The sequence below is a fragment of the Microcaecilia unicolor genome, chromosome 9 (genome assembly GCF_901765095.1).
Source record: "Microcaecilia unicolor chromosome 9, aMicUni1.1, whole genome shotgun sequence".
Classification (NCBI taxonomy): domain Eukaryota; kingdom Metazoa; phylum Chordata; class Amphibia; order Gymnophiona; family Siphonopidae; genus Microcaecilia; species Microcaecilia unicolor.
The window spans coordinates 74812029-74828559 of NC_044039.1; the positions used below are offsets into that span (position 1 = coordinate 74812029).

At 45.2% G+C, this 16531-nt stretch overlaps 1 protein-coding gene across 1 annotated transcript in view; it reads right to left on the reverse strand.

Moving 5' to 3' along the window:
- ARHGAP8 (Rho GTPase activating protein 8) overlaps positions 1-16531 on the reverse strand; it is a 471174-nt gene that overhangs the window by 169484 nt on the left and 285159 nt on the right. Inside the window, 1 exon segment of the mRNA XM_030214314.1 lies at positions 7626-7679. Coding sequence (XP_030070174.1) covers positions 7626-7679 — 54 coding nt within the window.

The window sequence follows — 16531 nt, forward strand, 5'->3', positions numbered from 1 at the left end:
GGGCCGTGGAGAGAGGCGACGTGCTGATGGAGGGTAGGTGAGGGGAGGGCAGGGGAGGGGATGGAGAATCGCGACAGGTAATGTTATTTAAATGGAGTGCTGGGCAGGAACGGACGGGAGCGGGGCCTCACGAAAAAGGTGCCGGTACGCCGTAACGGCGGCATACCGGCACAAAAAAAGCACTGGCGATAACAATAATAATAATCTCAGCACTGGAATGATTCCTTCTGGGAGTCACCCCGGAGAGGGCTGTGGGGATATGCAGAAGGGTTGCAAGTCCTCCACAGCACCTGGTGGGAGCGCTGGGCACCTAGAGCGGAGACCCTGAGTGGATCGAAATGGACCTGGGAGCAGTGGCGTACCAAGGGGGGGGGGGGTGGTGGGGGCGGTCCGCCCTGGGTGTCGGCAGGTGGGGGGGGGGGGGGTGCTCCGTCGTCTCCTGCCACCACCCTGCGTTTTTTTTTTAAATCCATGCAGCGATGCAGGTATCTGCCCTGCTGTGTGCTGTGAAAAAAGAAAATCGCTTCGCTGGCGTCGGGCCTTCCTTCGCTATGTCCCACCCTCTTTTGAGGTAACTTCCTATTTCCTCAAGGGCGGGACATAGCGAAGGAAGGCCCGATGCCAGCGAAGCGATTTTCTTTTTTCACAGCACACAGCAGGGCAGATACCTGCATCGCTGCATGGATTTATAAAAACAAAACAAAACGCAGGGTGGTGGTAGGAGAAGAGGGCTCTGTCGCTCTCCACGGAGGGGGGGGGGCTCAGATGGGAGAAGGAGGTGGGGGAGCTCAGAGGGGAGAAGGGAATTGGGGAGGGGTGGGGGGAGCTCAGAGGGGAGAAGGGAACTGGGGAGGGGTGGGGGAGCTGAGAGGGGTTCTCAGAGAAGGGAACTGGGGAGGGGTGGGAGAGCTGAGAGGGGTTCTCAGAAGGGAGAAGGGAACTGGGGAGGGGTGGGGGAGCTGAGAGGGGTTCTCAGAGGGGAGAATGGAATTGGGGAGGGGTGGAGGAGCTGAGAGGGGTGCTCACAGGGGAGAAGGGGATTGGGGATTGGGGAGGGGAGGGGACGGGTGGGGGTGCTCAGAGGAGAGAAGGGGTCTGACAAGGGGGCAGGAGGGAGAATGGGTCCATGCCTGGGGCAGGTGGGAGAATGGTCTGGGGCTGAAAAGGGGGGATGCAAAGCATGTGGTGGATGAAGGGGGCTGGAACTGGGGGCTGAAAAGGAGGGTATTTGGGATTAGGGGGCTAGTGCTGGAACTGTGGGCTGAAACGGGGCAGGGGCTGAAACTGGGGGCTTTAAAGGGGACAGGGAGAACTGGCTGGGGCTGAGCTCGACTGGTGAGAGAAAAGGGCTGGGGTTGAAACTAGGGGAGAAGTGGCTGGGGGCTGAAGCTCAGGACTGATGGGCTGGGGACTGGTGGGATAGTGGGGCTGAAAAGGGGGGCAGGTGGGAGATGTGGGCTGGGGCTGGAACTAGGGGCAGGAGGAACTGGGGGCTGAAAAGAGGGGGCAGAGAGAGAGGGGACAGACCCTGGATGGAAGTGGGGAGCGTGAGGGAGGGCAGACCCTGGATAGATAGGAGAGGGAGGGCAGACGGATTGAAGGGGCAGAGAGAAAGGGCAGATGGTGGGTGGAAGGGGGAGAGAGAAAGAGGGCAGACTGAGGCAAATGGTGGATGGAAGGGAGAGAGAGGGCAGACAGTGGATGGAAGGGACATTAGAGAGGGCAGACACTGGATGGCAGAGAGAGAGCAAAGTCAGATCCTGGATGAAAGGAAGACAGTGAAAAGAATATGAGGAAAGCAGAAACCAGAGAAAACAAACTGTAAATATATATTTTTATTATTTTGCTTTAGGATATAGTATTGTAGCGGTGTTGTTTATAAATAGAACATGTAAATAAGGTAATCTTTTTATTGGACTAATTTTAATACATTTTGACTTAACTTTCAGAGAACAAAACCCCCTTCCTCAGGTCAGGATAGGATACTGTAACAGCACTATACTGTACTGACCTGAGGAAGGAGATTTTGGCCTCTGGAAGCTAAATGTATTAGTCCAATAAAATGGTATTATTTTATTTTCTGTATTTGTTTTATTTCTATTTGTTAATTTGTAAAGTGATGATTGCTATTTGTTAGTTTTTTCAAATTTACATCTGCTGTCTTTATGTTTTGCACAGTACTAGGGGACATTTTCTGTTTCTGTGGTATTGCATTGTATGCAGAGTCTGGCATCGGGGGTTCAGTTTAATTTTTGTCTAAATAGAAAGTTTATGATTACTTATTCTATAGTGGATTAGGGTGTATCTGTGTTTGTGAAAAAGACATGGCTTTCGGTTGGCATTGACTGCAGGCTCGACGATCTGTACTAATCTGTCTGTTTTCATTTTATAATAGGTGAATTGATGTTCTAGTGCTCACTGTAGTGTTTAAGATGCTTTCCTTTTCCTTGTGTGACTCGTACAAATTATTGCTTATGGTATGGTAGAATTGCTCTATAGGGCCTGAGTGTTTTGTATTCTTGGTATGCCTAGTACTGGATTTGGGGGGGGGGGGGGGGGGGGGAGTGTTAAAAAATGACCGGCCCCGGGTGTCAACTACCCCAGGTACGACACTGCCTGGGAGTCACCCTGCAGAAGGCTGTGAGGATATGCAGATAAGCTGCAAGTCCTCCACAGTATCTGAAAGGCAGCCGGTAGTAGAGCTGGACACCTCTCAGCCAAGGAAAGGCTTACCAGGGGTTAGGCCGAAGCCAGCATTCCTCCCCCTCAGTGTCGCCTAAGCCGGTGGGAGAGCTGGGCACCTCTTTCAGCAGCGACTCCATTATTTTTCCTACCACCGACATGAGACTTACCGGCCTGTAGTTTCCCACTTCTTCCCTATCTCCACTTTTGTGAAGAGGGATCACATCCACTCATCTCCAATCCCGCGGAACTTCTCCTGTCTCTAAAGATCTATTAAATAAATCTTTAAGAGATCCCACCAGGACCTTTCTGAGCTACCTCAGTATCCTGGGATGCATCCCATCCGTCCCCATAGCTTTGTCCACTTTCAGATTCTCAAGCTATTTATACACGCTTTCTTCTGTGAACAGCGCAATAGCCATTATGTTCCCAGATATTCCCTCAGCAGCCAACAGTGGTCCTTCTCCAGGATTTTCTTCTGAGAACATTGAAGAGAAGTAATTGTTTAGCACGTTTGCGTTATCCTTATCACTCTCCACATAGCTATTCTCACTATCTTTCAGTCTTGCAATCACATTCCTATCTTTTCTCCTTTCCCCAATATATCTGAAAAAGGTCTTGTCACCTCTTAATATCGTTAGCCATTTTTTTCCTCCGCCTGTGTTTTTGCTAGTTGTATTTCCTTCTTCACTTCTTTGAGTTTAATCCGATAATCCTTTCCACATATGTTGGTGTTGGGGATTATGGTGCCATGGTGATCAAAAGACTGGATGGGGGGATGGGAGGGGGCTGACCCACCACCATAGGAGTCAACTTTTCAAAATGATTGGGGGTGCTAACTCCAGTGGAAATTATCCCTCCCTGTACACATTCAAAGAATTTGGTCAACATTGGGGGTACTCAAGTATCAATAGTACCCACAGAGCTGGCACCTATGTCCATCATCTTCATCTGAGCTTTATCTATTTTTTTTTTATATTTGGGGCATTGCTGGGTCCATGTTACATGCACTAACAAATAGTGCGGATACACTCATGTTATCTCTTGGGGCATGTAACACAGCTCTGTATGGTAGATGTTTGTCCTGTGTGCTAAATCTGGATTTATTGGCTAGGCTTTGCACTTACCACACCTTAAGTTTTGCACATAATGGGAAATGGGACTGGGACTTGATATACCGCCTTTCTGAGGTTTTTGCAACTACATTCAAAGCGGTTTACATATATTCAGGTACTTATTTTGTACCAGGAGCAATGGAGGGTTAAGTGACTTGCCCAGAGTCACAAGGAGCTGCAGTGGGAATCAAACTCAGTTCCCCAGGATCAAAGTCCACTGCACTAACCACTAGATGTGATAAGTGCAAAAGCCTACTGCAGTTTAGTAAAATGGGCCTATATTACTAGCTCTACAGCATCCATTATTTCTGCATGGAACTGAGTTAAATAAAGTGGAATTGAATGGTTTGCATTCCTTGACACTACCACCATTAATAACACTGAGAAGCAGACATGCTGCCTTTGATTTTGTCATCTTCGTAAACTGATAATAATATTATATATTAGCATTTTACAAGTTCAATTGAGGAAATTATTGCTATCCTATCAACATATTCATTGACTCTTATGCTAGACAATGCATCACCATGACAGCATGAGTGTATTTGTAGTTTTACGTGTGACAAGAAACAGAAATTCAAGAGGGAAATAACCTTGAAGTTACAGCATGTTGGGTTCAGAAACTCCCATCTTAGGTGACAATTGGATTTGTTGCAATATGCAAGTTCCCTGCAGTCTGTCTTATAGTCTGGTCCCTGCTGTGCTGCAGAGCTCACACTGATGTTCAACAAAACATTCATCCTCTTCGTCACTTGGTCCACGGATGCTGAAAATGTCTGGCATATAATACATATAATCTTGTCTTTCTAAGGGAAGGAAGCAGTTATTCTACAGCTACAAAAATAATGTCTTGCCTCCAAAAAAGCAACACCAGCTGGTGAAGATACCAATAAGACAGAAAGCAATCTTCACAGTCAGCTTTTCATACACAATGATGCACTGACTTACATAAACTCTGCCCCAGTTATAGAAAAGAACTCATTATACCTTGCACTCAGTGCACCAGGAGTGAATCGTCAGAAGCAGGAGTCAATTACCAGCCAGTTTATTACAGGTTACATGTTCAGCTCATCAGGAATAGGCTGGCAGTGCATTGTGGGACATCTTTCCTAAGCTTTTGTCCCAAAGTAACAGAATAGGAGTAAAAATCTTAGTAAATCAGGCACACTGTATTCAGAGAGCATGGTTTCAGAAGGGTGAATTCTATTGCAGGTTAGAAAATTATATGGCAAAACAGCTGAAATTAATGCGCAGAAGTGCCTCAGGATTGCATTAGAAATATAAATTTATATTATCCTTTATTAATAAATAGTATTTTTCTGACATTTCTTTTGTGACCAGGTGATTTACTTTATTCTTGTTTAGAGGGAAGAGATAGAGAATAGAAGAGATCTAAGGAATGTAAGAGAAGGACTGGGGAAGGGATCTTATGGGAGTGGGGCAGAGGGATATTGCACACCATGGACTATTGGGACAATTCTATAACAGGACATATACAGGTATGCACCATTTAGGCAAGTAAGTGTACAGAATACAGCCACTTTTGCAGGTAAATTCTATTCTGTAAAGGCACAGGTAAGTGATATAGTACATTATTGCAACAGGACATCTATATAGGCAGCACATGGGAGGAGTACATAAGTATTGCCATACTGGGAAAGACCAAAGGTCCATCGAGCCCAGCATCCTGTTTCCAACAGTGGCCAATGCAGGTCACAGATACCCGGCAAGATCCCAAATATGTACAAAACATTTTATACTGCTTACCCCAGAAATAGTGGATTTTCCCCAAGTCCATTTAATAACGGTCTATGGACTTTTCCTTTAGGAAGCCGTCCAAACCTTTTTTAAACTCCGCTAAGCTAATCATCTTTACAACATTCTCTGGCAACGAATTCCAGAGTTTAATTGCACGCTGAGTGAAGAAACATTTCCTCGATTCGTTTTAAATTTACTACATTGTAGCTTCATCGCATGCCCCCTAGTCCTAGTATTTTTGGAAAGCGTGAACAGACGCTTCACATCTACCCGTTCAACTCCACTCATTATTTTATAGACCTCTATCATATCTCCCCTCAGCTGCCTTTTCTCCAAGCTGAAGAGCCCTAGCCCCTTTAGCCTTTCCTCATAGGGAAGTTGTCCCATCCCCTTTATCATTTTCGTCGCCCTTCTCTGCACCTTTTCTAATTCCACTATATCTTTTTTGAGATGCGGCTACCAGAATTGAACATAATATTCGAGGTGCAGTCGCACCGTGGAGTGATACAAAGGCATTATAACATTCCTTTCCTAATAATACCTAACATTCTATTTGCTTTCTTAGATGCAGCAGCACACTGAGCAGAAGGTTTCAACGTATCATCAACAACAACACCTAGATCCCTTTCTTGGTCCGTGACTCCTAACGTGGAACCTTGCATGACATAGCTATAATTCGGGTTCCTCTTTCCCACATGCATCACTTTGCACTTGCTTACATTAAACGCCATCTGCCATTTAGACGCCCAGTCTCCCAGCCTCGTAAGGTCCGCTTGTAATTTTTCACAATCTTTGAATAACTTTGTGTCATCAGCAAATTTAATTACCTCACTAGTTACTCCCATCTTTAGGTCATTTATAAATATTTTAAAAAGCAGCGGTCCCAGCACAGAGCCCTGGGGAACCCCACTAACTACCCTTCTCCGTTGAGAATACTGACCATTGAGCAGGACTGCCAATTACATGTGCACTTTTGAGTACCAAGTCCATGGCTGGTAACAGAAAGAGTATAGGGGATGGGACTTGATATACTGCCTTGCTGTGGTTACAATCAAAGCAGTTTACATAATAAATACAGGTACTTATTTTGTACCTGGGGCAGCGGAGGGTTAAGTGATTTGCCTGGGGTCACAAGGAGCTGCAGTGGGAACTGAATCCAGTTCTCCAGGATCAAAGCCTGCTGCACCAACCACTAGGCTACTCCTCCACTGTGAGCGCCTAAATAGATAGTACACCTATACCAGGTTATGCTAGCATTCTATAATGGAATCTAGGTGCCAATGTGCAGCATTGGGTGCCTAAATGGAGGTGTTCATATAGAATTGCCCTTGTAAGTTCAGTGATGCTGAATGTATGTAATAATTTAAACAGGGCTGGCATTTAAATTCTTTAAATCCCTGCCATTGGTGAATACTGACTGCATGAAATTGTAATAAATCAAGCTATTTTCAAATGCAGAAAAAAACAAAACAAAAACAAAACAGTCTATTGTCTAACACTCTAGTTAGAAGCTTACATTTAGGAAGTTATCTAGTGATGAAATGTCCTTAATGGAAACTCTTGAACTGAGAAGCTGTATGCCATCACTTTAGAATCAAGCAGACCCCCCCTCTTTTTCCTGCTTGGATCACTTTAGAGTCACCATACAGAGGGGTTCTTTTACTAAGCTGTGGCAAAAGGGGGCCTGCGCTGGCATCAGCACATGATTTTGATGCGCACTGAGGCCCGCTTTTACCGCAGCAGGTAAAAGGTTCTTTTTTTTTTTTTTAAGAAATGGCCATGTGGTAAGTGAAGCCCTTGCTGTGCGGCCCTTGCTGAGGTGGCAGTAAGGGCTCCTGCGCTAACCCAGTGGTAACTGATTACCACCAGGTAAAAAGTGGCGCTACAAAAAGAAAAAAAATTTGTAGCGCCGGATATGGTGCGCACTGGGGGTGAGAACTACTGCCGGGCTGCTGTGGTAGCCCAGCGGTACTTCCTGTTTAGCAAGCGGTATGCCCGAGTTGGACTTACTGCTGCTTAGTAAAAGACCCCCAGAGTCTTTCTCCGAGTGTAAGCTATAGCACATCTTACCTTTCTCCTTCAGATAGGACACAGTCTGTTTCATCACAGGTGGAATCAGTTCGTCTTTAGTAAAGAATAGCACACAAAATGAAAAGCAAAGACAAAGCTTTAATGCACAGAAGCAGCAACTGAAAATATAATGGGAGCAATTTTCAAAAAGGTTTATCAGGGTTAACGAGAGTGAGACTGAAGGCCAGTGAGTGAGGTTTTCTAATGGTGCACTGGAAAGATCTGCAAGTTGTTTTGCTTTCCAATTGAAAGGAGCACCACAAAATGATGATTTAGCTTTACTTGGTTGTAATTCTTCAATCCCATAAGAAAAATATATACAAAACACACAAAGAGAAACTTGTGGTGTGCATACTATAGAGAATGTGAAATTAACATTTGTAATAGTATATAACTGCATGTTCTATTCATTACTTTCCATAACATCATTTAAGGACAAAGGTAAAAGTTGTTTATCATCAATATCGAATAAAACATCTAGCCAAATGCTTTTTTTCTGTAATTTCATTTTAGCAATCAAAAATTCACATGATCCCTAGATGCAAAGGCCAGGCCGGCTAACAGAAGACCCTCAAACAAAAATAAAAAAAATATAAATAAAAACTGGCACCCAAAAAGCTGTTTTTTTTCTGCTACGCCAGAGCTCCTTGCTCTGCGGTTCAGCAGCTCTCTCTCCCTCCCTCCCTTCCCTCCCATGGTTTAAACAGCTCTCTTTCTTTCCCTTCTCTCCCACTTCCAGCTCCAGGTATCCCTTCCTCTCTCCAGGTCCTAGAAAAGCAACAAGCCACAGCCAGCACTAAAGACATGCTGCTTCTGGTTGCCCCAGTGCTTGTCCTTGTTTGGTCCCACCTTCTTTGATTTAACTTCCTGTGTTTGGGACCAAATAGGGATAAGCACCTGGGCAGCTGTCTGCAGCTCATTTGTTTTCCAGGATCAGAAGGGAGGGATGCTGCAGGAGCCGAAAGTGGGAGGGAAGGGAGGGAGAGAGAGAAAGCTGCTGGACCGCGGGGCAGGGAGACACAAGCTGAAATCATCAAGGAGTGGGTGAGTAGGAGGGAGATATGTTAGACACGGGGGAGGGGAGGGTGATGGAGATGGAGATGTACTGGACATAAGAGCGTAGGGAGATGGAGATGAGCTGGATATGGGGGGGTAGGGAGATAGAGATGTGCTGGACATGGGGTAGGAGATGTGCAAAAGTACAGGAATACGGAAGGGTGGGATAGTGACAGAGAGAGTCAATGCTGAATATAAGGGGAGGATATTGTCACTACGAGGTCAGATGCTGAACATGGGGGGAGGATAGGAGGGGGATATAGAGGAGAGATGCTAGACAGGACAGATAGGGACAGAGAGAGAAGATGGAGAGTGGATATATAGCGAGAAGAAATGTCAAATGTACAGGAAATCTGTCACACCAGGGGAATAACCCTTATAAACAGAGTACCAAAAGTTACATTACATACAAATCTGTACTCTGAGATTCATAAAAGTAGCTTCCTTGATTAGCACTAACAATCTGTCACCAGGGGAATAACCCTTATAAACAGAGTACCAAAAGTTGCATTACATACAAATCTGTACTCTGAGATTCATAAAAGGGAGGCTCCTTTGGTAGCCCACTGGACTGAGCAGGGACATAAGTTGGAGGATTTAAAATGTGTGGTGTTAGCCCAGGTCGCCCTTCCACACAGAGGGGGGTGATGTTACTGTACAATTGCTTAACATGGAACAGCGGTTTATTTTTTCATGGGGAACAGTGGCCCCAAGGGGCCTTAACCTTGAAGTAGAGTGGATTTAGGCACGGATCCCAGAGTGTGGGCGGGGCGACCTGGGTATTTATTTCACACATTTACGTAAAGTTGTTACCAATGTTCAGGGGCGGTGCTTGAGTCACCCCACTTAGAATGCAGTCTCGAAGGTAAGCAGTCACATTATAACACAGATTGTAGTTGATTTTGCATATACATGTGGTTTCAGCAGGAAATGTATTAGTTGAGTTGTGATTTGTTAATGTTACAGGAGTCGGGTTAAGTTCCTCCTGATGAAGGTTTACCAAAATGCGGTCTTGTATTGAGGAATATGATTGAATAAAGTCTACGCTTGGTTTCAAGCTGTGGATGGGTTGTACAGATTGTCTCCCCTGATCAAGACACAGAGCCCAGCAAGATTGAAAGCTGAAACATTAGTAGAACTAGTCGTATGCGAACCCAATGGATGCCCTGGACATGGTTTGAAAATCTGGATAACCCGGAAGGGGTAATGCGAGGACAATCATTTTGGGTGCACGTAGCAACATTGTTAATCGCTGTGAAAATACAGTCTCATGGTGATCTGTTAACAGAGGTGGACTATTTTTTGACTCCACGGAGTGGAACAAGCTGTTATGTGCTTTTGTTTAGCAATATTCATTAAGTAGGGGCATGTAGACGGTGAATGAATTAAAAGAGTGAATGTGAGCGGGAGCTGGTGTGCTTGCAAAAGGTGGGAGGGACTCTGGTTAACCGTAGGGGTTGAATTGTATTGTTAAATTAATTAGCTATTTTTATGAATCTCAGAGTAGAGATTTGTATGAAATGTACAGGAAAGACAGAAAGAACAGAGAAAAGCAGAAGAGACACTTGGACCAAATTGAATGGAAAATAAAATGCTCAGACTATAAAGGTAGAAAAAAAGGTATTTTATTTTGAATTTATTAATTGGAATGTCAGCATTGGAAAATGTGCAGCTCTCATATCTTGTATTTCAGTTTCTATTTCTCTAGTATTGCTGTATATGCAAGTCTGACTTCTTGAAGTTTACAGTTTTTTGCTTGCATATCTCTATTACTGCTGTGGTCCCTTGGTTCATATTTGTTGAGGACCTGTCTGTGTTTTGCATGTGTGATCAAGATGCCGTATTCTGCTAGCATGTGGTTTCTGTGTAGAGATCTCTAGCAGTCTTGTTATGTTTTCTCACTAGATGATGTATTGGTGCTTCCTTTTCATGGATAAGGATCTTGCTCTTTGAGTCCAAGGAGTTAATGCTACAAGTCTGTGAATAGTGTTTTCGAGTGCAAGGATTGTATGTTGGCTTTACTGAGGGGACATGAAAACTTTAATGTAATTTTAATTTGTTATAACATTAGACAGTTTTTGTGAAAGAATTCTACAAAATGTGGAAGTTTTTCCATCTGATATGGCAACCCTAGTATGGACAGTTGGTTGTAGAGGGGTGGGTGAAAGAAGGGTGCAACAGCAGATCGCAGCAGGGAGGGAGAAGGTCCCAGTGTCTGTTTTTGCTTACTGCTATAGACTTGAGAAGGCAGTGGCCCGGTAGGGAAGGGAAGAGAGTGGTTGGGGCTGGGGAGGTTTAGCCTCCCCAAATCTCTTATACGGGACACCTATACTCTCATGCCTCACGTTCAGAATCACTGAGGGGGAGACAAGATTCCCTGGGCCTGATCTCCAAGGAGGCCCCAGCACTAGTGCTGTTGTAGTTGCAGTTTGAATCGATTCACTGATTTCTTTTTGTAAAAGTCGAGGCTCCCTGCATACCTTTTAAAACAGCAGTTCTTCACTAGCAGTGAGCATGAACAGCCAGAGACTGATACACACTGCTTGTGCCAGCTGCACAGACTTCCCTGTGATGCAACTTCCTGTTTCTGAATAGGCGGGAACATGCTAGAGGATGTAATGGCGCAATTTGAGAAACTGAAGAGTAGCACATCTCCTGGACTAGATGGTATTCATTCCAGAGTACTGATAGACTTAAAAAATGAATAGTACCGGAAGATTGGAGGGTGGCCAATATAATGCCGATTTTTTAAAAAGTTTCCAGCGGTGATCCAGGAAATTATAGACCGGTGAGTCTGACGTTGGTGCCTGGCAAAATGGTACAGACTATTATAAAGAACAAAATTACACAGCATATTCAAAAGCAAGGATTAATGAGACAAAGCCACATGGATTTAGTGAAGGGAAATCTTGCCTCACCAATCCATTATATTTCTTTGAAGGGGTGAACAAACATGTGAACGAAGGTGAGCCAGTCAATATTGTGTGTGACAAAACACCTAGCCACATGCCTGGGGTTGCCCGCAGCCAATCAGAGGGTCTATCCCCAGCACAGCTCAGGTCCACCTGTACATGCCGCTTGTGCTCTACACATTAGCACCCTCCTCCAACCGACTGGGTCACAGCCACCTCTGGATGAGTCTCCCAAATTATCCCCAGTGATTTCTGGGTTACTGGAGGCCACATTTACAGTGGTCCCTCAGTTCCCAGAAAGCACTCACAAACCCAACACACAAACCACCAGGATTGTTTATCAGTCCAGACAGGCAGAAAAAGTAATTGTGTTTATTCTCATAAAAATATTGAACAGTGGAACAAAAATGTGCAAATAGCAAACAGTAACAAGTAACTGAAAAATGGATCAATTAGAAAATTAACTAAACATCTATATACTGTCTAAACAGTACCTGGAAAGATCAGGACATATAATTGTTCACAGAGACTTAGCAAAGACATCTGTCTCCCTCTTCTTCTAGGCTAAGACTGAAGCAACAGCCAACATCTGCTGGGTAATTTCAAAACTCCAGGCCAATCAGAGCCCAGAACAGTCAAGTTTCAAATAAAAACTGGTTACATCACTACAAGCACGTCCTAGTATCTGTGTGCCAAATAAAAGAAAGAGAAAATCCTCTGTAACAACTTTAAGCATAAACATGCACCATCTGCTGGTAAAAAAGGAGAAATACACTTTAGATATATTTAAGACAGGAAAATATCCAATAACTTTTACAGGCTTAAAGCACACAGTTTCTTCACACCTCACCCCTTAAGAGACAGACCCCACACTGTGGCCTCCACAGACTGCTGATCGGGTCTCAATAGTCTAGTGTCAGGGCAGTTCTGGCTTTTCCTTCTGGAGAGGCTATCAGCTTTGCCACGTTCATTGCACTTCCAGTGCTTATAACAGAAGTTTTTTATCACACTTAGTACATGCTGACAGTTTTAATCCTGTTATGCTTCAATGTCTGAATATTGAGGAGTATCTTCTGACAGACACTTTTACCACACTGAGCACATGTTAATGGTTTTACTCCTGTGTGTATTCTCTGGTGCTTTGTAGAAGTATTTATGAATCAAGTTTTTTCTACATTCAGTGCATGTAAATGGTTTCTTCCCTGAAGGGATTCTATGCCGCTTTGAGAATAATTTCTGGCAACTGAAACTTTTCTTACACTCTGTACATGAAACTGGTCTCCCTTCTAGGTGAAATTTTGCATATCTTGTGGAGCTTTCTTCCTGGTTAAAGCCACTGTCATAACCAGGACATGAAGATATTCTATTATCAGTGTTTTTCTAATGTTCTGTAATGTTTGCTTTATTGTTACAGCTTTTTTCATATTCTATGCTTTTACATGGTCCAATTTCTTTACCATTTTTAGCATTAGCTCCTCTTTCATACTGAAATCTTGCTCATACTTAGACCATGTAAAATGTGTCTCTTTTATACAGTGCTTTTTTGTAGGAAAAAAGGTACCAGTACTGTGGTACCAGTACTGTGGTCACCCACAGTAGCCACACCCCTTATACAGGTATCACTGAAAATACTATACCAGTATAGGAGAAAAAAATAACGTGATTTTTTTTCATTATAAATAATTTCTGTAAGCTGTTACAGCTCCAGTATACCCAGTGCAAAATAAGGCAGCAGATTTAAATTCTCAAATTCCAAACACTAAAATGAAAATAAAATGACTTTTCTACCTTTGTTGTCTGGTGACTTTGTTTTTCTGATCATTTTGGTCCCAGTCTGTGATTCTGCTGCTATCTGTTCCTTTAACTCCGTTTCCAGGGCTTCCTTTTCATTTATTTCTTTACTTTCCTCCTTTCTTCTTCATTTCTTGCCCTACATCCATAAGTAAAAGCTGGGTCCTCCGCAGACTTGACTGGAGGAGATACAGAGTGGATCCAGCTTTTGCCTAATTTCTCCAACCATGTGTTTTTCTCCTCTTTTCCCTTTCCTTCATCTCCGTCAGTATGCATCTCCTTCCTATTCTTCCCACTCTTCCATCCATATGCATCTCCTTCCTCTCCCTTCCCTCTCACCAATCCATCCATTATCCCCTTCCCCTCCATCTATGTGCAGCATTTCTCTGCTCTCCTTCCCTCCATCCATGTTCATCTCACTTCCTCTCTCTTCCTTCCCCTCCATCTATGTCAACGTTTCAACTCTTTCCCCTCCCCTCCATCCGCGTCCAGAATTTCTCGTCTCCCTAAATCCATGTGCATCTTCTCATCTGTCTACCCTCCACTCCATCCATGTCCAGAATCTCCTCTCCCCTCCCCTCCATCTAAGTTCACCTCACTTCCTCTCTCTTTCCTCCTCTCTATCCATGTCCAGCATTTCAACTCTCTCTTCCCTCCCCTCCATCCATGTTCATCTCCTTCCTTTGTCTTCCCTTCCCTCCTTCTGTGTCCAGAATTTCTCCTCTCTCCACTAAATCCATGTGCATCTCCTCCACTGTACTCCCTCCCCTCCATTCATGTCCAGCATTTCTCCTCTCTCCTTCCCCTCCATCCGTATGCATCTCCTTCCTCTGTCTTTCCTTCTCTCCAACATTTCTCCTCTCTTCCCTGCCCTCCACTCCATCCATGTCCAGCAGTTCTCCTCTCTCCCTTCCATCCATGTGCATGTCCTTCCTGTCTTCCCTCTCCTCCATCCATGCCCAGCACTTCTCCTGCCCTCCCCTCCATCCATCCATGCCCAGCAACTCTCTGTCGTCTCCTCCCATCCATGTCCGATGATTCTCCTCTCTCCCCTGCCCTCCCCTCCCATCCATGTCCAGTGATTCTTCTTTGCCCCTACCCTCCCATCCATGTCCAGCAATTTTCCTCTCTCCCCTGCCCTCCCCTCCCATCCATGTCCAGCAATTCTCCTCTGCCCTCCCTTCCATGTCCAGCGATTCGCCTTTGCCCCCTATCTTCTCCTTCCATCCATGTCCAGTGACTACTCGACCCAGCCTCCGTGTTCCAGTTCCAACCCTAGCCCCACCTGCCCACCCTCAGCTTCCTGACTTTCTGTTCCTGCTGCCCTGCATTGAAATCTTTTATTTTACTTCATTGAAAGTGGCAGTGAAGACAGCAGGCAGGCTCACCTCCTTGCTTCCCTTCCCTCAGCATCCCGCCCTCGAGGAAAGGAAATTACATCAGAGGAAGGCAGGGTGCTGAGAGGCAAGGCTGGAAGTGAGCCTGCCTGTTGCTTTCATTGCCGGTTCGCCGCTGCGACTTCAGGTAAAAAAAAAAGATTTCAACGCAGGGCAGCACAAACAGAAAGTCAGGGAGCACAGGGCAGGCTGGTGAGCCAGCCCTCAGGAAAAAGGTGCCGGTACAAAAAAGCACTGCTTTTATACATGTTTCCTGTTGTTCTAGTTCCCCCTTTCGACAAAGTGTTTTCAAAGTATGTACACTTAGATGGTCTCTCTTCAGTGTCAGATCCCTCTGATAATGTCTCTGCTAAGAGGTCAGGTATGGGCTCGCTATCCTGACACTCTTCTGATAAGACTGCATACAGCTAACACCATAGCTGTGCAATTTGCATAGGCCTTTAACATAGTAACATAGTAGATGACGGCAGAAAAAGACCTGCACGGTCCATCCAGTCTGCCCAACAATATAACTCATATGTGCTACTTTTTGTGTATACCTTACCTTGATTTGTATCTGTCACTTTCAGGGCACAGACCGTATAAGTCTGCCCAGCACTAGCCCCACTTCCCAACTACCAACCCCTTGATTTGTATCTGTCTTTTTCAGGGCACAGACCATATAAGTCTGCCCAGACTAACCCCGCCTCCCAACCACCAGCCCCGCCTCTGCCATCCAATCTCCGCTAAGCTCCTGAGGATCTCTTCCTCTCCCCAATCAGCAAGTCATCCAGTATGGACAATTTTAGTTGGGCTATGCTTTCCTGGAGTCAGTCAAAAGCCCATCACTTGATTTTGCTGGGGAGCAGTAGGGGCCTTGGGCGCACGCTGTTGACAGGAACGAGCGCATTAGGGCTGAGCCTCAGTAGGCTGGCGAGACACCAGAGTATACCTGGAATAGGAATAGGGGGCACTTCGTGGTCCAGTTGAGGAGCTGGTAGAAGGCGCCCGGCGTGAGAGAAAAGCCATAGCATCTGTGTGCTTCTTGATCTGGTCAACCAGATCTTCTACTTTCTCTCCGAAAAGATTATCCCCCCAGCAAGGAACATCCACTATACTCTGCTGGACCGAGTGGTCCAGGTCAGAAACATGCAGCCATGAGAGTCTGTGCATTGCTATACTTTGAGCAGAGATCCTGGATACTACATCAAAGGTGTCATATGCGCCCCTGGCCAGGAATTTACGACACGCCTTCTGCTGCCTGACCACCTGGCGAAAAGGTTTGGCCTGCTCTGGAGGGAGGACACTGACCAAACTAGACAGCTGCTGCACCGAGTTCTGCAAGTGAATGCTCGTGAAGAGCTGGTAGGGCTGGATACGGGCAGCGAGAATAGCTTCCTGATACATCTTCCTCCCAAAAGAGTTCAAGGTCCTAGCTTCAATGCCTGGGGGTGCCGAAGCATAGCCTCTAGTACTCTTGGCCCTTTTGAGAGCAGAGTCCACTACCATGGAGTTATGGGGTAACTGAAACCTCATCAACTCACGTTCACCATGGATCCAATACTGGGAATCTGTCTTCTTTGGGCTCACGGGCCCAGAAAGAGAGAATGCCCAGTTTCGCATAAGGACTTCCCTGAGTACCTTTTACAAAGGAGCTGTTACTGTCTCTTTAGGTGGAGAGGTGTAGTCCAGGACCTCAAGCATCTCAGCCCTGGGCTCATCCTCCACATCTACAGGGAATGGAATGTCCTGGGTCATTTCCCGTACAAAA